Source organism: Passer montanus, unplaced genomic scaffold, assembly GCF_014805655.1.
Source record: "Passer montanus isolate IOZ18808 unplaced genomic scaffold, ASM1480565v1 scaffold23, whole genome shotgun sequence".
NCBI classification, from domain to species: domain Eukaryota; kingdom Metazoa; phylum Chordata; class Aves; order Passeriformes; family Passeridae; genus Passer; species Passer montanus.
Genome location: NW_024366926.1, coordinates 4,212,193 through 4,236,894, shown reverse-complemented (window position 1 = coordinate 4,236,894; position 24,702 = coordinate 4,212,193). Strand labels below are relative to the sequence as shown.

At 45.2% G+C, this 24,702-nt stretch overlaps 3 protein-coding genes across 4 annotated transcripts in view; 1 reads left to right on the top strand and 2 right to left on the bottom strand.

Annotated features, from left to right (window-relative positions):
* The window catches only part of LOC120502846 (E3 ubiquitin-protein ligase RNF213-like), a 41,322-nt gene extending 33,951 nt beyond the window's left edge, over positions 1–7,371 (bottom strand). The window contains exons 1-11 of the mRNA XM_039710765.1: positions 7,075–7,371; positions 6,061–6,615; positions 4,988–5,169; positions 4,215–4,373; positions 3,787–3,971; positions 3,518–3,716; positions 2,708–2,896; positions 2,052–2,250; positions 1,348–1,403; positions 951–1,104; positions 321–470 (exon numbers count right to left, since the gene is read on the bottom strand). Of these exons, the coding sequence (XP_039566699.1) occupies positions 321–470; positions 951–1,104; positions 1,348–1,403; positions 2,052–2,250; positions 2,708–2,896; positions 3,518–3,716; positions 3,787–3,971; positions 4,215–4,373; positions 4,988–5,169; positions 6,061–6,615; positions 7,075–7,371 (2,325 nt within the window). The remainder of the gene's footprint in view (positions 1–320; positions 471–950; positions 1,105–1,347; positions 1,404–2,051; positions 2,251–2,707; positions 2,897–3,517; positions 3,717–3,786; positions 3,972–4,214; positions 4,374–4,987; positions 5,170–6,060; positions 6,616–7,074) is intronic.
* On the top strand, positions 7,199–10,957 carry LOC120502755 (collagen alpha-1(I) chain-like). 2 transcript variants are annotated; one of them, XM_039710475.1, is made up of 2 exons: positions 7,199–7,354; positions 7,453–10,957. In XM_039710475.1, exon 2 carries the CDS (start codon positions 8,510–8,512, stop codon positions 9,308–9,310), a length of 801 nt encoding a protein of 266 aa, XP_039566409.1. In that variant the 5' UTR covers positions 7,199–7,354; positions 7,453–8,509; the 3' UTR covers positions 9,311–10,957. The 2 variants fall into 2 exon arrangements, with proteins under 2 accessions (XP_039566409.1, XP_039566410.1); XM_039710476.1 differs by having other exon boundaries at positions 7,440–10,957.
* Positions 10,958–12,847: 1,890 nt separating this feature from the next.
* MMRN1 (multimerin 1) overlaps positions 12,848–24,702 on the bottom strand; it is a 34,696-nt gene continuing 22,841 nt past the window's right edge. Inside the window, 4 exon segments of the mRNA XM_039710743.1 lie at positions 12,848–14,300; positions 14,873–14,895; positions 16,223–18,252; positions 22,806–22,979. Coding sequence (XP_039566677.1) covers positions 13,793–14,300; positions 14,873–14,895; positions 16,223–18,252; positions 22,806–22,979 — 2,735 coding nt within the window. The 3' untranslated portion in view covers positions 12,848–13,792.

Below are 24,702 nucleotides of genomic sequence, written 5' to 3'. Positions count from 1 at the left end.
ACAGCAGCCCAGACTGGCAGGGCTGCTCTGAGCTTTACCTGCTGGAAGGCCTGAGGACAACCTGGTGTTATTTTTCTCCCAGTGTGTCCCAGTGGGACACACTGGGAGCAAGACAACACCAAGGGGCAGCTCCTCACCCCAGCAATGCCTTTAGAAACAGCCAAGGAGGAGCAGAATGGAGGTGTGTTTCAAACACTGCCCATCCCCACCCCATTCCTTACCCCACAGCTACAGAGCCCAGCAAAGAACCAGCAGACTCAAGACCCTGGCTAAGCTAGAGTAAAATCCCTTTTTACTGACATTATCAGAAGATGACAAACCTCAGGTTCAGAGGAGAAAGAAATCACGTGTTCTGGGTACTTCTCCAGTAACTTGTGATGTAAAACCTTTCCGAACCAGGCACGAGTTTCCTTCAGAGCTCCACTGAGCAACTCTTCCATTGGAACTTCCTCCACTGCATCCCCTGAAACCTGCCCCACACGGAGAGGAAGACAACAAAATAAACACAGCTAAAGCAGGACAGCAATAGACAACTGATTTAAATCAGTATTTCTAAAGAGAAGACCAAAAGCATCCAGAACACACAAGAGCCCAGCAACACACCCAGCATTACTTGAATAAAGAGCAGAGAGAGGCTGGGAAAGTACAGTGCTTACAGGCAGTAAACTTAAGCTTCTTCCAGGAAGTAAAGAGAACAAATGTTTAAGGGGAAACAAAACCCAACTTAAAACAAAGCTTATCACAGCAAACCTGAGCATCTGACCTTATTTTCAATAAGAACCAAACTCATCAGGTGACTCCACACCTGTCTGAAAGTATCACAGTCTTGCTTAGAGTGTCAAGTTCTTCAAACAGAGACTAGATCTGACCTAAACCCAGTGTGCTGTGCCACACTTGTAATATTTCTGGGTACCTTGCTTGTATCAAGCCAAGAGTTCCTTGGTACTCACTGCTGGGGGCTGAAGCTGAGCAACCTTGGCAATCAGGGTGGCAGCAGTGGCAGGGATCAGGAACAACCCCACTGTCCTGGTAGCCTTGCAGAGCCTCTCGTGCAGCCTGAGGCAGCAGGACACACAGCACTGCCAAGAAGGAACCCCCAGAGCTCTGCAGGGCAGCAACACAGAGGGAGAGTGAATTTTCTGCTCCAAGGAAAAATAAAAAATTAAAAACAAAGTAAAAACCCCACCAAATTCAATACAGTGTGGCAGCTACCTCCCTCAGATGGATTTAAAAGATGGGATAGAACTCCAGGATTCTTTTCTCTAAAGAGATTTCAATGTACACAGGCAGGACCCCAGCCCTGGTGCAGAGGCAGACAATGCTCTCACAGAGGTGCACTGCACTTACCTGGCTGGGGGCTCACCCAAGGCATACAGCACTGTGTTTAGAATCTTCACTACCTCCTGAGACCAGAAAGACAAAAAAATGAAACTGTGAAAGAAATTTTACAGACTGATTTCTGATTAGCTGAGGAGGAGGGAAGTCAGTATCCTTTTGCATCTTTGCCAACATTTTTACAAATACACTGTAAAATAGCAGAACTTATTTACTGGATGTCAGAGCCAATACCTGGGCAGCTTTTATATGCACAAACCCAACCTGGACTTCTTACAATTTCTATTATTAGTTGCAAGGTCCTACTCCTGCTGTCCTCACACCAATACAAAACTTTTCACCACAGCAGGAAATTTCCCAAACCAGCAGCCCCCTGCCCAACTCTCCTGTGCAAAAAAACCAGTTTCGGGTACACGTCTGAGGAGGTCAGGATTAAAGCATCTGCCATCGCTCACCAAGAGCAAATCCAGCTACAAATACCCTCCTCTCATCAATACCAACACCACTTTTTGCTGCAGATAACCCCCAACTCTCCCCCTGAGGAGTCTCTGACTTCAGAGCAACTATTTTTGCTCTTATCTAGGTTTGAAGCTCTTTGTGCCATGACCTGCTGCCAGCCCCAGTCCCCTCAGTGATGGTCAGTTCTGCCAAAAGACACCCAGGAGCCCAGTTTGAGCCTCCATCCCAGAGCTGGGTAAAGCTGCCAGATGACAAACCTGAGAGCTATCCCTTGAGAGCCCAACATTCTCCAATCTGTACAAAACACCTTGAAGAATAACTAGCGGGTCATTGCAGAAGTCTTTTATGAAGTCATCCAGGCTCCACAGGGGCAGCACACAGAGCCAGGACTTGACCACAGTCCCATCTAATTCCACCAAGTATTTCTTTTCTCTCATTCGTGCCAGCAGGGTCCCTCTGGAAGGGAGACAAAAGAAAATCTTCAGCATTCCAGGGAACAAAAGGCTGTGAGCTTGTGCAACCCACAGAGGAGTCTCCTCCATTCCTGTGCGTTTGTCCCTGCAGCTGAGATCAGTGGGAGTCCCCAAGGCCCTGGGGTGGCACAGCAGAACCAAACCACTGAGCACAAGCACTCAGGGAAAATAAACTCCAGGTGTTGCTCAGACTCTACACAACAGGAGCAGCTTTAGCTCCCACCTGCTCCCTGGCTGGCAGAACTGGGGGGTTGTGTTTGTGGGGGTCACACAGTGCCCAAGTGGGCTACACTCAGTGATCTCTGAGCCACCAGTGTGGCTGTGCCCAAACACCCCAAGCATCCTCCCTTAACATGCTACATTTCATACTCCTTAAAAATGAGGGAGGGGAAAAACAAAAAGAGAGATGAGGAGGGAACTGGGAGCTCTGGAAAACTCACCTATCTTGCTTCCTCCTGGTTTCAGCAAATGGAAGCCCTTCCAGCCCTGCCCAGGCATCCTCCTCCACCAGCCCATGCTCCTGCTGCAGGGGAGCAGCAAAGGAGTGCAGAAGGGGAAGGACCCACACCCACTGGTCTACGTCACGTTCAATGCACCTCTGGCAAAGGTCTGTCAGGTCAGCCTTCAAGCTTAATAAAAAAGAAAACAAAACAAAGACACTGAATGAAAGAACAGCTTTATCCTGGCCTTGAGAACGAAATGTAGCCTCCCACACGCCTAGGGCAATCTCCCTATGCACCTTCAATTAACCTCTGGTCATTATTTTAGCTCCATCTACTCTTCATTGCAGATTGTACCTGTCCAGGTTTAAGGCCCAGAGCTGCAATGTTACTGAATCTTTCTGCACAGATCCTGCTGCTGGAGCACTGGGAAGACCCAATCCTTTACCTGCAGTCTCCCCATGAGCCCCCCCAGCCCTGTGACACCCACACAGAGAAGGACTCCAGAAAGAAATGCAATGGCTGCAGCCGTGTGAGTGAAGAACTCCAAATCCAGTGCCAGCTAAGCAGTCAGATTACAACCTGGCAAACAGGCATTCCAGGGGAAACCAAACAAAAAGCATTGAATGACACACTGCAACCTTGCCTGGATGTTAGCCCTGCTTCAAGCAGGAGGCTGGAACTGAGATCTCCAAAGATACCTCCAAATGTAACTTTTTCTCTGGTTCTCTAGCAGTAGAGAGCTGGATTCCTGTTGCTTTATCAAAGCAACACCAGCCTGGTCAGTTAGAAGGTACATGGAGCACTTACTTGGAAACTCCTGCAAAAGCCTGTTTGATGTGATCAGTCTCATTCTGTACATCTTGTGGTGACATCTGATCCAAGCACAGGAGGCTGCACAGGTCAGCCAGGTCACATTTAGGTACTGAGACTGAACAGTTCTCAACTACCACAAGAATGGTGAGTCCCACAGCCAATTTATTTTGGATGACTCTGTCAACAGGGCTGCCTGCCAGGAATGCTGGGCCATAGGACAGCAGGGAACACCCCAAGGTCCAGGTCCAGCCAACAGAGCTCACCTCCATTTTTGAGGAGTCTACTGTTTATCAATAAGCAGCGATTCACAGGATTATTGGATACTGATTTCTTGTAAATGAACTCATAATCCCCCTTCACCCAGTACTTGTAAGGAATATATTTATCCAGGATTTTTCTGCTGAGAGTTACAACACCTTCAATGAGGCATCCATGTTCTCCCAGACACCTTGGAAACACAAACACAGCAAAGGCAGGCAAAGGACACGTTAGCTGATCTACCGACCTCCTTTTCCATGCATTGCTCCATTTTTAACAGGAATGGTGACTGTTCTTTCACAAGAACACTTTAGAACAGTTTTCTCCACTGTGAAACCCTTTGCTGCAACCCCCAGCTGTGGGAGAAGAGCCACCCCTTGCACAGTGATTGAGGCCCCAGAGGGACCCTGTTCTCAGAGCAGGGAACACTCACCGGATGCAGTTCAACTCACAGATGTTGTCCTTCCAGTCAGCGTAGGAAGGAATGTCCTGAGCCCTGATGAACACTTTATGGGTATCGCGGTGGAGCTTGAACTCTTTGGATAATATTGCATGGAAATGCACTGTAACACCCTCATTGCGGCTCACAGAACTGCAGGAAAGAATTGGAAGGGAAATAGAAGAGATTTTGTCCGGGTTTTTTAATTGCACAAGTCACTAGACCTCAAATCAGACTCTATTTGAGACCAGCCGAGTGGCTGCAAGATCCATAAACTCTGGTAGCAGTTCACTCAGACTGATGTTTGAGCAGGCCTAGTGCAAAGCCCAGTGCAAAAAGGAAAAATGGGCTCCTAAAGGCAGCAGGAGATGCTCTGGCCCAGCAGAGTCACCTGGAATGGCCACACTTTCCACCCCTTCCAGCTCATACACATTAAGCAGAACATCAAAACAGCTCTTCACACTATTCACCTGAAGCATTGTGTGTGTGAAGCATATGGTGCTCTTTAGAGCAAGAAATAAGAGAATAATCTCTTTTTTATCCATCAGATGCTCAAGCAGGTTCAACACATCACCTAGGACAGCACAGGACATGCAACACTGGTTCTGTTGTGCACAACCACCTCACCTCAGTTTCAAGACAACTCCATTTCCACATGGCCAAGGTACATACTGACCCAATCCCAGCACCTCAGTTTGGAGTCCTGAGTCCTCCTCAAAGCAACTCCTGTTAGTGAAGAACGCTGGGAGCAGTAGGGCTGTTCTCACCTTTCTTTAACCTTTTCCACAGGTTTCTGGTTCCTTTGTTCCTTTTTGTTCTTGGGGCTGTCTGCTGCAGCCACAGCACTCTCCTTTCTGGCAGCCTCTGCTCCTTGGCTCCAACTTGTCTTCTCACTCATGTTGGGCATTTTCGCATGTGGGGTTAGATTTTTCTCTTTTGTGTTTGCATGCTGCAACAGGGAGACAAACAATGCCCAATGAAACAGGAGACCCTGGAAGCAAGTGCGTTGGCAATTGAAAGATGGCAAGAAGCCATTTATTGTTTCTACAATTCCATTTATATACTCTTACAGCATTACGTAAAATTTTTCACTGCTAAGCAATAACCACATTATTCACATTTCTTAGCTACACTGCTTAACCACAGTCTTGTACCTGCAGTCTTGTATGACTTCCTTTAAACAAAGCACATTTCCTTTTTGTTTCCTCCCTTACATTTCTGTTTGATGTTCCCAGGGCTTCTGGCTCACCAGAGTCAAGATGTCCACACCACCCATCAGCTGGGCAGTACTTTCTGCTCTTCTGCCCATCTGCCCCCCAGCACTGGTGCACCACCAGCTTCATCCTCCTGGAAGCACTGATCCCTCAGTGAGGGAAGCCACTGGCTAAGGAAAACAGCCCATGAGGGAAGAGGATCCCAACCCAAACATACTGCCACACAGTCAGCTCAGTGAGCCCCAGGATGGGGCATAAAGAAAGTGAAAGAGAAACCACAGCAACTTCCAGTTTACCAGGCCTGTGTATGAACAGAGCACAGGCACCTGCAAAACACAAAATCCTCTCATTCAAGGAGATCCCAGAGCTCTCTAGAGAGCAAGGCTGGGTGGAGAAGAGACACCTGCCAGTCCTGGGGGCCTTTGAGCCACCCCTCAGTGAAAGCTGGGCTAGAACTGACACCCAGGAAAACAGAATTCAAATTAGAGCCTCCCCACAGTCGTCCCCAATTCACCCCTGCATGCCTGGGCTGGTGCTCCTCAGCCTCACTGACAGCACAATCAAGTCACACTGACAAAGGGAAGCTGTGCCCACTGGAACACTCACCAGAGCTCACTCACACTCACCTTGACAGTGGAACTGGCCCCTTTCTGCTTGGGCTCCTTCCCAGCCTGCAGGCTCTGAGCCCCAGGGGAGGTCTTGGTCTCAGGCTTGCTTTGGGGGGCTCCCTTGGCAGGAGGCAGCCCAGAGGGACTCGCTTCCTGCCCTGCTGGCAGCAGCTCCTTGCTGCTGCCCCAGGCCTGGGAACCTGCTGTGGCTGCTGGCAGCTGGTCAGGGGCACTTCTGCCCCATTCCACATTACCCCTGGCTGTTCCATCCCCCACCTTGTCCCCTGGGACTGCGGCCCTGGAAACTGGGGCAGCCACCCTGGCTGTGCTGCCCTGCTCTGTAAGGCTCAGCCTTTCTTCTTCTGGGCTGCCAACTTCCTTCCCCAGGTGTGTCAAATTCCTGTTGCCTTCAGGTGCATCTCCACTGGCACCTGGGTTTGCTCCCTCACAGCCAGGGGGTTGGATTTCCTGAGGAGAAACACATGTGTCAGGCAACTCTGCGGTTTGATGAGGCAGAGTGTCCTGTTCCCCAGAGAAGGACGTATATTTCTTTGCTTCACTCTTGTTCTCTTTCTATTAAAAAAAAGAAAAACAAAGACCACAATGTCTGTTTATTCATGGCCAAAGGGAAACTCTTTGTCACCTCCTCCACTGCAGCAAGTACCGACATCTTCCTGCTACACAGGGCTAACAGAGAACGATCAGGAAGAGGAGGGACAAGACCAGCGAGTGAAATGCAAATAAGTCTTGAGAACTATGTAGGTTTAATATTCAAGACTTGCCCAGCAGGAGCACAGAGCAGTGCAGCAGTGTCTAAGTTGACTCATGCAACTTGTGGTTTCCCTCTCCCAGCACCGCAGCTCCACACACACAACACAGCGTCAGCAAACACAGCAAGCTTCTCCTGGAGGAAGCCAGGCAGCAGCTCCCCGACATGGCCAAAGGGATGTGGGGGATGCAGCCTGGCCTCCTCACTTCTAGCAAGAGAGCAACAAGTCACAGCTGCTCCCCAGCACCCAGCAGGATCCACACCTTCTTTAGCAGAGGAACCACCTCAGCAGAGTCGCCAGCCCCACGCTGAGCTGAGGGCTCTGCATTGTCCTCTGAAGCTGTGACATACTCCTCTTCCTCCTCCCATGTCTCAGTGAGGGGCAACTCCTGCCCCAGTCTGGCAGCAGAGCAGATCTCTGCCTTCTGCAGGGGTTTCACAGGCTCCTCCACACTGCCTCCATCCCAATTCTGAGAGCAAAAGTTTTGAACCTCAGCTACTTTGGATGTTCCTCCTACAGCATTCCACAGCTGGAGATCCCAGGTTTGTAACCCTGCCATGCTGGAGTGCAGATCAATTTGCTAAGAACTGACCCTGTTGTGACTGCAGCAGCTTGATTCTGATTTAGTGTGTTTTTCTAGGATCACATTCTATCTGTCAACAAACCAAAAGCCATTCTGGTGGACCAGGTCATCCGGTCTTAAACAAGAAAAGGATTAGGAAACATTTCCCCCAGCATAACTGTGTTGTGCACTCGATTCTGTCTCTGTTCAGAGAGGCAGAATTAGCGTGTTGTCAAATACAGCTCAGGGATGAGTTGTAAATCTAACAAGCTGCAAATCAGAAAATCTAACAAGCTGCAAATCAAAAAAAAGAAGGACAGTCTTTTAACATAAAATACAGCACTACTTCATTAGCAAAACAGAAACTAGTTCAACAGTGGAGACTTGAGTGTGGAGACTGTGTAGGATGTGTCACCAACTCAATCACTTCTCTGTCTCCCGACACTCACCGCAAAGTGAAGAAAACTGTCTCAGGTCAGGAATGCCAGAGGAGGCTGAGATGAGCGATTGGGATGGGAGTTTGGGACAAGAGCAGTGTGGAATGAGCTGGGCAGAACAGAGCCCGGAGCCACACGGGCACCAGAGGTGGCACAGGCAGCCTCTGCCCAGTGCACAGCCCCAGGGCGGCCCGGCCCGGCCGAGCCCCGGGGCCCAGCGCGGCCTCACAGCCAAGGGGGACAGACAGGGCCGCGGCAGAGACACAAACACCAGCACAGCGTGAGGCAACACAGCCGTGTCACGTCCTCCTCTGCCGGTTTTATTGTCAGGAAGCGACCTGCGACACTGGAGAGCCGGGCTGGGAGCATGAGGGGAACCGCAGCGCTTAAAGGCAAACAAACACCAACAGCGAGCGCTCCCCCGCGCTCTCCTTCCCGAAGCCCTGCCTGGGGCTGCTCCGCCGGGCTGGGCCGCGGCCGGGAGCCTTGCTCCAGCGGCGGGGCCGGGCGGGAGCGGGGCCGGGAGCAGGACGGGGGCTGAGCCGTGGCCAGGAGCGGGTCCTGGGGCTGGGCCGCAGCAGAGAGCGGACACCGGGCGGGTCCCGTGGCCAAGCCCTGCCCGTGGCTCGCTGCCCGGCTCAGCCCCGCCCGGGGCGGCGCTGCCCCGTGGCCCTGTATGCAAGCGATACCGCTATGTGATGAGCGGGGCTAGCGCAGCTGCCGGGGGACCCCGGGGGTGGGGGAAGGGACGGAGAGGACCAGAAGGCCCGGGGGGGGACACGAAGAGAGCGCGGGGACGGGAGGACATGGGGGAGGGACACGGGGGGCTACACGGGATAGGGGCGTCCCGAGTGGACGGGGAGGAGATGGGAGTCTCCGGGGACGCAGGTGCACCGGGGAAATCGAGGCGCACGGAGGCGCTTCGGGGGCACCGCGAGGGTGCAGCGGGGCCCGCAGCCGGGCTGCCCCCGCCCCGCCCCGTCCGCACCGGAGCCCCGAAGCCCAGGCCCGGCGCCCCGTGCCGCCGCTCGCCGGCCCGGCAGCGCGACTCACCGAGTGACCGGGCACGGGTACGGGCACCACCACCTGCAGCGCCCGCTCGTCCCGCCGCTCCGCCGACTCCCGCCCGGACAAGTTGCGTTTCTCCGACGAGCTGCCAACTTTCGTTTTCACAGGAACGGTCCCCACCCAGCCCCAGACCACCCCGGCCAACCCCGGCCCCGGCCGCCCCACCGCTCCCGGCCGGGGTCCCTCCCCGGTACCCCCCGAGCATCCCATCAGCCTGGTGCAGGAACCCCGGCCCTCGCAGGGGCGCAGGCAGCAGCGGCGAGGGCAGGTGTGTTGGAGAAGAGCCCTTTGTGCTGGTCCCGACAACCAAAAGCGGATTCCGCAGTCAAAAGTGGGGGCACAGCTGGTGCCCCATCCCGGATCCGACCGGTACCGAGACGAATACGGGCTCCCAGCAGCCCTGCCCTCCACCAGTGCTCACACAGGTTTGAGCACACACATATTCCTAAACAACCAGTCCATTTTAACCCCGTGCCCCGCTTTTCCCCCTTCCGGCATACCACCGCTCAGTGCACTCCAGGGCAGGACCCAGAATCCCGGCAGGTGTGTGGCTCCCGGGCACCTGTGCCGCCCTTCCAGCACCTCCGGCAGCAGCAGCTGTGCAGAACGTGCCCTCGGGCTAGGCTCACTCGCACTGCCCCAGCTCGCTTTCGGTTTCTTTTCCACAGCACACGCAGCAGCACTCAAAAGATAACTCCCCTTCCCACAAAAAGTAAAAAGCTTTTCCTCAGGATGGCAGAGATCATATTGACTCATTAGCAGTTTCTGGTTTATTACACCCTCGATGTCCCAAGGACTGTTCAGGGAAACTGAATTCACCATCCTCTCCAGCCCCACCAGGTGCTGTCCCCATCGCACAGCCTGGTGGCACCGTGCCTGTCCCCTCGGCAGGGCCCAGGCCAGGGGCTGCACCCCAGGGTGACAGCTCATCCCTGACCCATGGCAGTGTTTGACACAACACCCCACAGACAAGATAAGAAAGGTAGGGATAAATAAGGATAAAAATCAGTAACCCATACAATCCCAGATGTTTTCCCTCTCCTCAGCTGGAAGCTGAGCCCCTGTGTCTGCTTGGAGGGCAGCACAGCAGCCCTGAAATGGCTTTGAGAGCTCACCAAGCGTCACCACTGGAGCAGCCCAGAACACGAAAAAGATCCAGAATTAAATAGTTGTTTAAAAAATGTCAGCAGCTCTCTGTAGGAAGGATGGCTTTGCATTGGTCACTGTGACAAGGAACAGTTTTGTCCCACTGTTGGGCTGGCACTGCTCTGTCCATCTTGGTGTGGGACATGGGACAGTTCATCCCCATACCTGGGATGGGGCAGTGGCTCTCACGGAGTGTGTTGGTGTCACTGGGGTGGCACAGGACATTCAGCCCAAACTGGTCTCACTGGATGAGCCCAGTGCTCTCAGCAGTGCTGGCAAAGGGCTCTGCCCTGCTGCCCCGCAGCTCTGCTCCCCTGCACTGCTCTGGGACAGGAGGGGAGAAGCAGAGTCAAATCAAGGCTCATGTCCTGGCTCTGCCTAGGACAGAGGAAGTTTTCTTCCCAGGAGTGGGTTCAGAGCTGTGTTTGAGTTCAGGATGAGGCTGCTGTTGATAACAGTGTAATATATGAATTGGAATAATTCGTGCTTATGTGAAATATATGAGAAATATAAGAGAAAGAAGTTGTGCTTGTAAGATGCTTGTAAGAAATACAAGTTTTAAATCCACATGCCAGAGCTGGGGAGATTGCTTGACAAAATTGTGAAACCACAGGTGGCGTGCAGTCCAATGCCAGGTTCCTGTAACTTGACATCAGCATTCGTGCATTCCAATGCCGGGTTCCTGTAACTTGGCGTCAGCATTCATCACTTACTGGAAACTGTTTTGTCCAGCCCGACGCAGAGAAAGGAGACTACAAGAATATGTGAAGCCATGAAAAGAAGAGACTCTGCCCCAGGCTGAATAAACTGTATAAAAACCACCTGGACAGGGACAGCCTTCATGAACAGAGGGGATCCAAAGCAGTAGAGTTCAGATCAGAGTTCACCCAGCGCCGATCCTGGGCTCAACACTGTCCCTTTGATTGTGCCTATCAGAGACCATACCTCGGTTGTGAAATAAAATCTATTTTTATTAATTACTAATTTGGCTTTATCGATTATTACCAATAACAACAGCCAGATGGCTCAGCTGCTGCTGAGCAGTGCTTACACTATGCTCCCGTGCCTCCTCCCAGCTGGGGAAATGGTGGAATCCTTCTAAGTCTGTAGACAGGAGGACCTGGAGAACTCTCCTGAGGGTAGAGCAATCTGGGTTTGGGAAGTTCTGGTCACTTCCCATCCCCCTGGCGCAGAGCCCCCAGCCCTTCCCAGCGCCCGCAGCCTCCAGCTCTGGGAGATGAAGGTGCTTGGGATGGTGATGGTGTCACCAGAGAGGCCAGCACAGAGTCCATCATCCACACCCTCCCTGGGCCCAGGGTGGCGTATCCAAGGTCCCACACACCTGCAGGCCATAGAAAGCCAGTGAGAGGCTGTGCCTGCACAGCTCCTGCAGCAGCTCTCCCAGCCCCAGTACCGCTGTGTAATCAATGCTGCTGCTGTGACAACAGTCCAGCACCACAGAGTGTGGTGGAGATGCTGCTGGAAGAGCATAAGGGCATGTCCCAACAATGTAGCAGGCCCAGGGACTGCAATGGCTCCTTGGTGGTAAGAAACTTCAGATAGGAAATGCTAAGCCATGATGACTGGCCCTTAGAAGCCCCTCTCTTCCGCCTTCGGATGCTTGCTTATCTCTCTGTAAGCCTATAGGTCACTTTCCCTTGACCCTTACTATTAGACAATTTCCAAAACCCTGTAAGGTATATAAACCCCTACTTCTGCCCAGTTTGGCAGAAGAGCTGCCACTGAGAACCTTCATAAAAGCCCCCAATAAAGAATTCCTGCAGAACTGCATAGAGCGCTTCTCCTCTCTCTCCCTGTGTCTGCTGCAGCACCTTGTAAGCTAAAGAGCTGAAATCACAAAGAGCTGATAATCACTAAGAGCTGAAACTACTTAAGCTTGCTAAGGTTGCCTGCAGCTGGGAGCTGCTTGGGAATTCGGACACTGTGCTGAGCCCCACTGAGTTATCCTGGCCAAGGCAGCCAGGGCATAGCCCAGCTGTAATACAGTACACTGAATTAGTGCAATACAAAAGATCTGAGTGTTTACAAAAAAATTGTGGTATGCAAAAGGAGAAAGGTCACACACTTATTCAGGGTCCATGGTACATTAAGAACCCATTAATTACAGAGAAGAACGGATTTCTGGCCTCAGAAAAACCTCAAAAAAAGAGTGTATTTGGATTGAGAACTTTGATTAACTCTTAACTGCTGTCCTTAACCACAAGCCATGATAAGTGTCCCCTGAAGTTGGAGGGGTGCTCACAAGTGCTGCACATTTTTGTAGTTCAGACAGCCAGCACCCAGAGGCACATGCCCATGGACACGCTCCAGCACCATGGCATCTGGTGAGGAATGCTCAATTCTGTTTGGAGCAGCAAAATGTACACTTATGCATCTGAGGGAAGACACTGTGGATTCTCTTATCCACATACAGCGTAGCAGTAATTCAGTCGTTTCATGGATACTCGTCTTAAGATCTTGTAAGATACATGAAGTAATACTAAGAAGATAGTTGAAGATGCCTATGTGTTTTCAATAAAAGTTTCTGATGGTGGATAACAAAATAATTCAGGGAGCTCCAAAACATTCTGTGCTTCAATAGATTGGCAGAGATCATAGATTTTTCCAGCTTTCCAGAAAAGGGAGTGAGACAAACACAGACACAGAAAAACCTGGTCAAATATCATTAGCAAAGGCAATAACCAGAAACAAACCTGGCCAGTCACACTAGGGGATAGGATATTAAGAAACTGCAACAGCCTGAGGCTTTGCAAAGAATAAGAATAAAAAGCTGAGGGTTTGGTTTTTCAGGCAGTCAGGAATCAATTAAAAATATTTCTTTATTAGATTTGTGCTTGAAAAATCACATGCAGACTGAAGATCATTTCATCTTGCCTCAGAAGTTAGTGAATATAATGCAGAAACAAACAATATAATAGATTTATAGAACTCAAACTCAGAAAATACTTTGGTTATATAATTTAATCTTGTGTACTTTATAGGTCAAAGGCTAAAATCTGTGTGAAGGCAATATAACAATGTTTTCTTAAAACATATCACCCAAGCAATATCCAGCTGTGGTTTAAACATTTCAAGCAGCAGAGAGAATCCACCAAATCCATTATGGTGGTTATTCTATGACTAATTTAAATGCTAAAAATGCCTCATTTCTAAGCTGAAAGTATTCCTCTAGGGTTTTTTTTCTTCCACATTCAAAAAAACCCAGTCTATCAGCATATTGGTTACATTAAAAAAATCATGAATACATTAAATACTGCCATATCAAAGTATGCAGTGAATAATGGTAGGCAAAATGAAAAAGAAATATACTTTTTCCAAATAGAATATATACACACGACTATCAATTGATACAGTGAGCTAGGTAGTAATCCAGCATCTGAGTCATCAAAATCTATCCATCACTTTTGATTTGCAGTCAGGGTGTAAAGGAATGATCAAATTGAGCTTTCTCTTGAGAAGTGATTCTCAGCAATCTCTTCTAAGTATGTTTATGCAATGTAGCAGCAGAACAGCATTAGATTTGTGCTTCCCAGTCATATTAACATGAGGAAGATGCTTTGTTTTCCCCCATCTCCAACCTGTGGACTCCTTGGGGTTGTGCGCATGGCTACAACCAAAGAACATCTTGGAGGATCAGCCATTACATTGGGAAGCTTAGTGCCCTTAAAGAAGGAAAGTATTTAAATGCAAAGTTAATTCACCTGCAGGCTGCTTCATCTGACTAACAGCTCACATTTAGGACTGACTTAGGTACGGTACAACAAGTAACCACTGAATGTAGTTACAGGTGGATACTTGGCTGGTATAGAGCCAGTTGCCAGCCTGAGCCAGACTTCCTGACCGTAGTTTAACTCTAATAAAGCATTTCCAGTAATTACTCTGTCCGTGTACTTGCTGTTATTAATATTTTCAGCCTGAAAGGTGAGTTTGTCTATTCCATCAATGACCAGATAGCCAGAGGCACGTGGGCTGAATGATTCAATGGTATATTCAAAAACATAGACCCCCAGGTATGGAACATGGAACTTGCCAGTTGCTGGGGCAAATGAGGCGCCGTAGTTGACATCCAGATTGTTAAATCTGATGGGTCCTGGAGTTGTCATTCCATATGTATGAGAAGCAAAAAAAGCCACCATAGGTGCATATCTGTATGATCCTTTTGAAAAATCTGGAAAGGAATAAAGAAAAAATTTTGAGTGGTGTTACATTGTAGAAAGGCAACTTGGACCAGCCAGAAGACCAAATGCAGATTTGCTGATGTCACTTCATCCTGTGGGTGACAGAACTTGAGCAACTGAAACACAATATTCCTGCATAAACACATCATCTTATATAAAAAGTAATTTTCTTCACAATTAGTGCTAGGTGAATCCACCAAGAAAAATTTAGGAAGAGCAAGGGAACTTTGTGTTTATCTGTACTATGTTATCATTAAGGGAGCTTTCTTTCCAACTTACACCCCCACTCCTAGTCTTCCCACTCCAGGATCTCTTTCACTGTTCAGTGAGCTGAAGCCAAGAATTTCGGCACAAATCTTAGACAAACAGCAAGGAGGTTTAGCATTCATGATGTTAAATGAAGGGATAAAAGTATATGGGTTTCTCTTCAAGCTGAGCCTGTATACCATCATTCCCTGCTTCTGTACAAATGATTTCATTCACTATTCATATGTTGTAATGAGTAAAAATCAGCCAAATGACTGCTGAAAAAAAATCACATTCCATGTGGCCTGGGTGTAAATTATTTATATGTATTTATAAGCATAATTTTCACTTTTTTTTCCTTATGGAATCTATCAAGGGGCTGCATCCTTTGTTGATGAAAGCCAGAGGCAGGCCTAAAATGACTCCTTGAGGGCACAGTCCCACACCTTCTGGTAGGCATTGGTATTTATGGAACATTTATGGCTGCATTGAAGATAGTATTTCCCAGTGATTTCGTGATTTCACCTCCCCCTTCAAAATCCATGACATTGTGTTCAAATACATCTACTGCACATCCTCCCACTCTGCCCATTTCATCAGGGAGCTTTCCAGCTATTATGACAGGTCCCAAACCAATTTAATCCCATCACCTGGTCATATTAAGAAAAGAGATCACGAGTCACCCCTCCATTGATCATTGAGAAATGCTGTCTCTAGAATGGGAAGAGATAAAGAACTAAAGTGGAAAGGAAGGAAAAAGGCATGGAAAGGGAAAAGGAAACTGCCCTGGCCTTAGGACATGAACAAGAGTAATAGCTCTTACTATCTCTACATCTGCTTGCAATAAGGACCAAATATTGGTTTAGAAATGTTCTTAAGTTTAGGAGCATTTTACAGAAAATATTCAAGTCTGAATCTTCAAGAGTATCTGGACATGACTCTCTTATTAAGAAATCTTAATTTTAATGTGAATTAGAGTCATCTCAGTATTTCGAGTCACTCATCCACTCTTCATTTTCTGTATTGTGCCAGAAATTATATTTCCATAAAACATTATCTTGTGCTTGTGATTTTCACTCAAGTATGATTGCAGAAGTCACAACTCAAGAGTTTGTACTCCTGTGAATTCATTCATAACTAATTTCACATGATGGCATTTGAATTTATGTTCAGAAGCAGATCACACTCAAAATTGCCTTTTTAAGAATGGCAGCTCCTGCTTAGCTGAGCTGCTCTCCAGATGGACTGCAGCCAAATTTACTTCATTGGCTGGATTCCTGCTTTTTCAGGAACACACTGAAACTGCACTTCTCAATGAAGTCCTGAAGGAGCCAGCAAAAGCCTCATTACAGTCATTTTTGTTCACTTGCTCCAGGTTTTTGATACCTATCATCCCTGCTGACACTGCAACTCTGTATTGCTCTCCCAGCTTGCATACATTTTTTTCTACTGAAATTGCTAATTGAGATGCAGGCATAAAATTCCTATTCTTTAGGTTTTGTCTAAACTGTCAGTAACTTTTCAAAGGTCAGGTTCTCAGCTGAGTTTATGTGCATGTGTATGTATCTTAAATTGATCAGATGGGGACCTATTAAGGAAAGTTAAATTGAGTGCAAAATCTCATAAGCAAAATAAATTCTATTGCAAGCAAGAGACTAATCTCAGGATCTTCTGAAATACTCTGCACAGCAGTCTTTAGATTTTTCTTTACTCTCAGTCAAGTTCTGCCACTCAGTTCATCACAATGGTTACATCATCTTTATAAAACATACCTTGATTTTTAGCAGAGTAAAATGCATTACCTGGATCTATTGCATTATCCGTGTTTCTCTGGCTTCGGCTTGCCAGGCTCATGGTGACATTTCCTCCCACTGTTTTTGCTGGAGAGGGTTTCTTTATAACTGATTTCAGCTGCTTGTGAAGTTTGATGATGTTGTTCATTGCATTTACCATGGATATGTCAACATGCTGGGTTAAATTTGTCAAAATAGTTCCTGCTTTTACTTCAAGCACCGATTCAACGAGCTCCTTGAGGCCTCTGTGCAGCAGGGGGATATCTGGCTGAGCCAATTTAATTAGCACAGGTATGCTTGCGTTCACTTTCTGGACGCTGTTGTTGGTGGTCTGGCACAGCCCCCATGCCTCATGAGCAGTCTTGTTCACGAGTGGAATGACGTTCGAGAAACGGATGGACTTGGCTTCCAGGGCCTTGATCCTGGAACTCAGTGCCTGGAGCTGAAGTGAGATCACCTGCTCTTTCTCTGTTGAGGCAGCTTTGGTTTTTTTTAGTGAGAGACAGTTGTCTGCCAAAAACTTGGAAATTTTTGATTCTACATTCAGAAGGCGAACCTCATGGTCCTTTGAACCTTCCACAAAGTCAAATAGTTTTTCTTCCAGGCGGCTGATATCTTGTTGCTGCTTTTCCACTTTTGATGATGTACCATTTAAAATTTGGAAAACTCTACTGAAATTGTGGAGGATACTTCTGTCAGACTCCTTGTAGGGAAGATCAGCAAGAGATGGCACTACCTGTGAAGTCATTTCGTATCTCTTGTTATAAAGCAGTGACTGGAGGGATTCATTCAACTGTTGGAACTGGGGAATAAAAGCCAGGAGGCTGTCCAGTTCCTCAGCTCTGCCACAGCAAACGTCAGTCTCATTTCTTAGAGCATGTACCATGTCTTTCAGTACATAATTATCTTGAATAGAATCGACAGCACTGTTTACTACTATCATGGTCTTGTTTAATCCATCTTCTATTTCCATGAAGCATTCATTAACACGACTCTGAAACAGTTCCTGGTAAGCCTGAGATTCATTTTTAAGTCCTTCCTGAGTTTTGGAAAGTTCCTTCATTGCAGAACTCATCCCGTCAATGACAACAGTGAGATTTTCAAGTTTCTCTTTCAATTCTTTTGCTTGGATTTGTTGCTCATAGTCTGAAGTAAGACTAAAAGGTACCCCTTGTTCAATCAAGGGTTGCAGGATCTCCATATCATAGCACAAGTCATTAATTTGCTCATTCATTCTGTCCATCTTATTGCCCAATGGAAAGAACATATCGGAGAGACTCTTGTTTAGAGCACTCACACTCTCTTGGACTGCTGCCAGCTGTGCTTGGAAATCTGTCCTGCTCTCTGACAACATGTCATCACAGACCCCCAGAACAGAGTCTCTCTGAATTTCCAGCGCAAGACTGAGATTGCTGATCTTGCTATCTTGCACTCTTAAGTCATCATAGATCTCCAGCACCATCATGCCTTGTCTCTTCACTTTCTCATGCAGTGTGATCATGTACTCTGTAACATTGTACTCCATGACCTGATCTGCAGAGGGGAGGTTTTGTCTTGAAAACTGTTCAGCTGATAACAGTTGTTCATGAGCATCTCTCATTTCAGAGAGGGTCTTATTTAAAGATTCATAATAAATTACACTTCTTGACTGTTGGTGTTCCAAGTTAACTTCCAAGGACTTCTGCTTTTCTTGTAAAGCTTTCATAGGCTTCTCACAAGTGAGGGCCATTTCCTCTCTCATCTGAACCATATGACTCTTCAGCTCCAGGATGTCAAGCTCTATTGACCCACTATCTTTCTCCTGAGCAAATTTATTTTGGGTTTCATTCAGATGCTTGACTAGTTCTTTTGTATTTTCAAGGTCACCTGACATGCTAGACATAGTTTTGAAAATTTGAGCCATGCTCTCTTGCATTTCACCTTGAAATACTTGAAAGTGTTCTCCAACCACTTCTTTGATTAAGTCATTGATACTTCTGGATTTGAGACCTTTGGGGGAAAGGAGCAATATGGAAACAATCAAATCAACTGTGTTAGTAACATCTATGTTTTTCCCATAATGTGAGCAAACAGTGCTGTGCAGAGGTGAAACACACATCCCTGCACCAATTTACCCCCACAGAGAGTAAAATGTACAGCTTAAGAAAGTAGAAGATACTTACAGTTTATGTACAGCTATAGTGTTTGAGGATCCATCCTGTTTCTATTGAAAACAGTGTGACTTTTGCTAGTATTTTGAAAAGACAAACTCAAACTCTGCACGTAGTACCAGCTTTGACCTCTTGCCTAAGCTGTTTCTGAGCACTGAAAGGAGGAGATCTGTGTGCTTTTGTGGCTTGCTCATAAAAAATGATGTGTGCTTTCTCCACAAGAAAAGTAAGGCAAAAAAACTGCTTTACAAGATTATGGTCAAGAAATTAAAGCAGAGATTATTACCTTCCTACTGTACTGTATGTGCTAGGTGATGATGTAACACACTATTGTAAGAAAGAAGCAAAATTTTGAAAATAGCCTTATTTAATAGCTAAATTTAGTAACATGACAACTGCTGCAAGATGCGGTCATTTTAAAGGTAGAAACTTTAGGTCTTGCATACTACAACTCCTTAAATAACTCCTAGGAATTCTGATCCTGAAAAAGCACTAGGCAGAAGTGAATGTGTGAATTCTGCCCCAGTGAACAATGTGAAAATGTGTTTCCCATATAGCCTTAGAGAGGTCAACTCAGGCATAAAAGGGTTTGGCATAACATATTTTAAAATTAATTAGAGCAGTAGTTCTGCTCTGGTGTGAGAATAGAAGGAATTTTCTTAATTTATTCTTCAAAGCTAGCTTCTCTGTCCAACTAAAACACTGAAGAATTCTTTGCACAATTTTCATAAACCCTATGAACATTTGCAGCCAGACTGTGCTATAATGATTAAACTCTTCAGCCTTTACAATGCCTCAAAGACCACAGGTTCTCTGATTAAAACTGTACTGATAAAGGCAGAAATTATCTGTTCCCTTCTTCCATTTTATTCTCAGTTAATTCTAGTCTGGAATTTATTTCTTCATCTGTAAAACACTGAGGCATGTCTTCAAAACTTACTTGAAGGCACATTCTCAGCAAGTGCAGTAAAGCATCAGGAAATCAGACCCAAGTTTACTAGCCCAGTAAAGAGCCACACCAGAAATCTAGCAAGAAGTTTCCTAAGAATTAAACTCCATCATTGTCACCTGGGGTCCCAAATGTCCCAGCAATTTTACATAAAGTATAATAAACAGCAGTGATAATATGGAGAGTACCTTTATTAACTTCCTTTTCACTACCCAAAGAGCAAGTCAGTGTCTAGACAGATGGCTGTCACATATATGTGCACACTGAAATATCTGACAATAAAGGTGTCCTGGCAGCTGAGAGGAAAAACCAAGATATGAACCAAGTTAAAAAATTGACATGTAGAAAAACCATTCCAAGGGATGGTTTAGTCAGGTTACTTACTAATGCTGAAAAGTGTTTTGTGCTCTAAGAAACACAAAGAGCTGTGGAGAAAAATGTAATGGCTGTGGGAGGAACCAAGGTTACTCTAAACCTCCAGTGAGCAATTAATTACATTTGTTCATCTCAGCGACAAATCTTGATAACAGACCATTCATCTGTGAGAGGCATTCCAGAGGGTCTATACCAACCTTTTCTTTCTGTGACAGCCACAAAGGTGCCAGCCTCACTCTCCAGCTGGAATTGCTGGAATAGCAATTCCAGCTCCATGCAGTTGGATAGTGAGTCTAGTATAGAGCTCAGCTCTGGGTTTCAGGTGTTTCCTGACCAGGGGAATGTGGAGCCTGCTAAACCAGACAGCTTTGGGTTTCTCTCTACCCTTCTTTCTGGCTAGGACAACTGGGTAGCTCATAAGCTAAGTGCAGCAGGGGCTGTGGGAGCACACTTGTGCACGCAAAGACCTGATCCAAACTTGGTGACAATTGGGTGTATTGTTAAACTTGAGCTGCAAATACATGTGTGCACTCATGGATGTAGCTTAATTTCTCTGTTGCTCACTTTGAAATAGAAAGGTCCAAACTACCTATGAACGTTAAAGATCTCTTGCACCTTTTATGAGATTATAAATTTTAATTTTAGCTTTCTGGCTGAAAACCAAAGGGTGTAATTACTCTGTGTCAACATATACTCTCTTTGCAGTTTCAATTATTTGAAGAATAATGTGCAAAATAAATTTATGTGCACAGGAGACTGAATTGAGGTTATGTATGCATCTGCAAATGACATTTCTGACTTGGAAGTGATTAACACTCCATTACTGAGTTCATTTTGAAAGGAGTGTACATTTTTATAATTAAGAGGAAAGGTGTGTATTAAATATGGAGTTAGAGGAGGAAGAAAATAATAGCAGGAAGCAAGCAGAGCTTTTTAAATTAAAAAGAGCACAAAGTTATTTTCTCTAAGTAACAAATGGGAACAGCTTTCTGAGTAGTGAAAGCAATTTTTAAAATGCATAACAGGTTTCATTAACTAAACAGAGGAGCATATCAGTTACTCCAGTGAGTGTTGCCCTCTACATCAGCAGATGACATATTTGTGTCACTGAAGTCCTAGATTAAACCAAGAATTAAAGACTTTTAAAACTGTTTTGAATTGTTTGGTCACAGAATCAGACCTTGCTCCTAACAAACCCTGACACAAAGCTGGGCAGAACATTAGAACTTATGTGATAAGAAAAAAGGTGATAGAAAAGGTAAGGAAAGGACCTGGAAGCAGAGGAAGAAAATGGAAAAGTAGGTGAAGAAGGAAAATGCCTGAATAGCAAAAAAGCAACTACAGACTTAACTGTGCTTCAAAAGCAGGTTGCTTCAGGTTGGCAGTAGTTTTGGGAAAGTTGTGGTTTGCTTCAGGTGAGCTTCTAAGAGTAATTTTTAGCAAGGTAGAATGTCCAGTGCTACAGTGGATAGTATGGAAGATGCTATCAGGTCCTGCTACTTTAGGATACTATTTTTGCATTTAACTACAACTGACTAGCATTTCCTTGACAGAAATTGCAGTTGCCATTTGTCATTGCACATAGAAGCCAACAGACACGCTAACCTTTTCTTTCTCCCCTCTTTTCTTAATTCCTGCTTTTTTACCTATGTAGAAGCCAAGAATAACCTGTGTTGGAATGCTCATAATTAGAACCAAGGAATGTAGTTGACAGCATCTTTTTCATTGGTGCTATGTCTCCTTGATTAGGAGATAGATTGAGAAGATAAATCAAAAAGAGGGATATCAGCTGGAGATTTTTGCTGAGCAGGTATAATATAAAACATTACAGGTAAAAAAAAAAAAAAAAAAAAAGGCTTGAAGGGCATTTTCAAAGAAGGCAGGTTTTGCCAGCAGATTTTAATTAAGACTTAGACCCTGAAATAGAGATAGGGAATGGAGAAGCAGAAACACAGGATGCTGAAAAACACGTCTTAGTCTAGCATGAAAATGACAGCTAGAATGAGTGAAATAGAAAAAAAAGAATGAGGAGAAAGCAGAAAGGAAATGGAAAATACTCAAAGGCAGATTAAATGTGCACCCAAGGGTCAAGAATGCCATCTAGCAATATGTGGAGAGGTGAAAGCAGGTCACTGATCAAGAGATGGAATGAACTTGCATACAAGAGAGCCATGTAGCATGTGGCAGGAGAAGCCCAGGAGACAGAGGACTGAAAATACAAGAAATGGCACCCAACTTGGTAAATCTGAAGGAGATACAGAACCACTTATTGTTTTGTTCAGTTTCATCTCAATGTAAGGAACTCCAGAACCTCTATTCTATTTTTAAACAGTAGAAAAGTCTCTGGATTCTGAAGTGTAAAATATGGTTTGGAGAATATTCCTGAAAAATGAGAAAAATATTGCACATTGACAAAATGAAAGTTTCAGTCTGAATCTGCTCGTTAAGCAACACTTTGAGCTGGATAACACACAGCTCTTGCTGCAGGATTCACAACAAAGGGATGCATAATTCTGCTGGTGAGGAGCTGCCCAAGCTCCTGATCTCTAGCTGGGTCTTTCTCATATACTGAGCATGAGTACAGGTGTTTATCAAAGATGGCCTAATACAATCATGGACAAATCATTCAGCAGAATGTTTGCTGTATTATAAACACACCCACCACAGAATTCCTCATAGTTTGCCCTGTGTGTGTGAATTATGTATTAAAGAACATTGATTAGACTTGGTAGCAAAACAAACACTACATCCTTTAGCAGCTGCCAGATAAACAAAAACAGACATAAGAATATTTGTAGATGCGCTAAGCAAATGAAAATGCCTTGATAGTGGCTTAAGCTACCATGTAGATAATGAAACACCCAAGAATATAAATTTTTTGTCACTTTGAAAACACAATAGCAAATGTTGAAATAAACAAATTCCTCTCTTACGAAATGAAATTTTAAAAATGAGTTCTCCCAACAAGTGTTGAGTAATAGAATAGAACAGTCTATGAAGATTTTTAGCCTTTTGTTTTTCTGGCACCTCTAACAGGGTGAGTGATTACATTAATTTATTTTTCTTACCTTTTAGAAAAGACTGGAAGTCTCTGCCCTTATCTTCATTGATTTTGCCTTCCAGAGAAGAAAGCATCTTGCTCACATCATTCATCGCAGCAGCAATGCTGTCAACCTTCTTCTGTAGAAAAGTCAGTTTCATCTCCTGACTGCTAATCTTCTCATTCATTTTTTGAAAAAGTGCTTGGTCAGGAAACAAAATGAGAAAAAAAAAACAAAACAAGTATTGTTAAATATAATTTAGTGAATAAATAAAAGAAGGTATAATTGACTGAGACACATTAGCCAAAAGTGGGATGAAAATTTTCTGAATTTTTAGTTTTGAGTGAATCATCTTGATTTTTGTCATGTATCATATATTAGTGAGATTCAGCAGCACAGCAGTTACTAATTACTGAAGCATTTGTAGCCATTATAAAGTATTTATGATTCCACAAGAATATTCTGAATGGTTAGCTTATTTTAATCAACATAATGCCATTCTTCCTCTACCTAGCACCCTACAGGGTATTCAGTTAACTCTCATTTAGTCAATCTCCTTTAACACAATCACAAAAACATTGATTTTTACTTACCATTTATAACACAACTTCACAAATTTTCAAGGCTTGTGTCTGAAGGAATATATTTCTTTCCATTGTTAGGATTAAAATAAAGACTTGTTAAACATAGCAGCGAGGCAGAAAAACAGCTAATAGATAAATTACTTTGGAATAATAATTAGCCTATCATTAAAAATAGAAGCTTAACCTACAAAGTCAAGTTTGTTTTAAAACCTGCCCAAATTGCTCTTGACACTTGTAGTCTCCTCAGGAATAAAAAGGTTAGATGGATGCTTTTAAGATAGGTAATGGTGAAGGATACCCTGATGTTGAAAATTAGGACTCCACATGACTTCAGCCAGCCATCTGAGTTTGACAGGTGACAGGTATCAAACTTAGTCTGGGGTTTTCAGAAGATGCTGATAAAATTAGATGTCTGAATTCCTGAAAGCAAAGCTAGAACCTCTCCTTCAATAATTCAACCTAAATGCATAAATGTTAGGCATACGATATATTATCCAAAATGATCTGGGCTATATTATTACTTAATAAACTGCTATGGATGAGATTCTTTAGCATTGCATACAAATATTTATTTGTGTAATTTTACAGTATTCCTATTGATCCTTTGTCACTTTTCATTACAGCACCAGTGTCTATTCCTATGGCAGCAAACGGTTCTAATCAGAAATCCTGTCAAAGTACAGGGGTCCAAAGTCTCTAAAAACCCCAAGCAATTTATATACAAAAGGGAATATTCTTCTGATGACTTGTATTCTTTAAAATTCTAGTATGTAAAGATAGATACAGATGCAGATGAAGCAGGCCAGCGCCCATGAGAATGCTCTCCTGTAGAGTCATGTTGCTTGTAAAGGCCACCACAGTAAGAGTCTGGAGACTAAGGCTCTTTTAGGTGAGGATGTTAGGATCTCCAACTGTGTTCTCTGCCCAAGGTATCTACTTACACAGGTACTAAATTGTTTCTAACTCAACCAGCTCGTTTAGACTCTGGCCATTATTCTGACTGGCACTGTGAGGACAGGCCATTGATAGACCTTTGTCTTCATAATACATCTTTGTGAGAGACAAACAGGTCTGGACACTTCTGCTTCTGGTTAAATTGTTTCTATGAGAAAGGGATTTGAATTCATTAGCGGCTCACACACAGACACCCAAGCTGATAACTAACCTGTGGGGTGTAATGGTTTTTTTAGCTGGTTTTATCAGTGAGGGGGGAGGAGAATGTAGATGAACCTGAAAGTGAGGTTTTGTGCCTGAAAGTGGCATGGCTGCAAAGTGGGAGCTGGAAGCAGAATTTGGCTTGTAGAGCCATAGCAGGTGCTGATGGAATGACAGACCACAGC

Coding starts and splice junctions, on each gene's coding strand:
- LOC120502755 (XM_039710475.1), top strand. CDS start 8,510: ATGAGCGGGGCTAGCGCAGCTGCCGGGGGACCCCGGGGGTGGGGGAAG.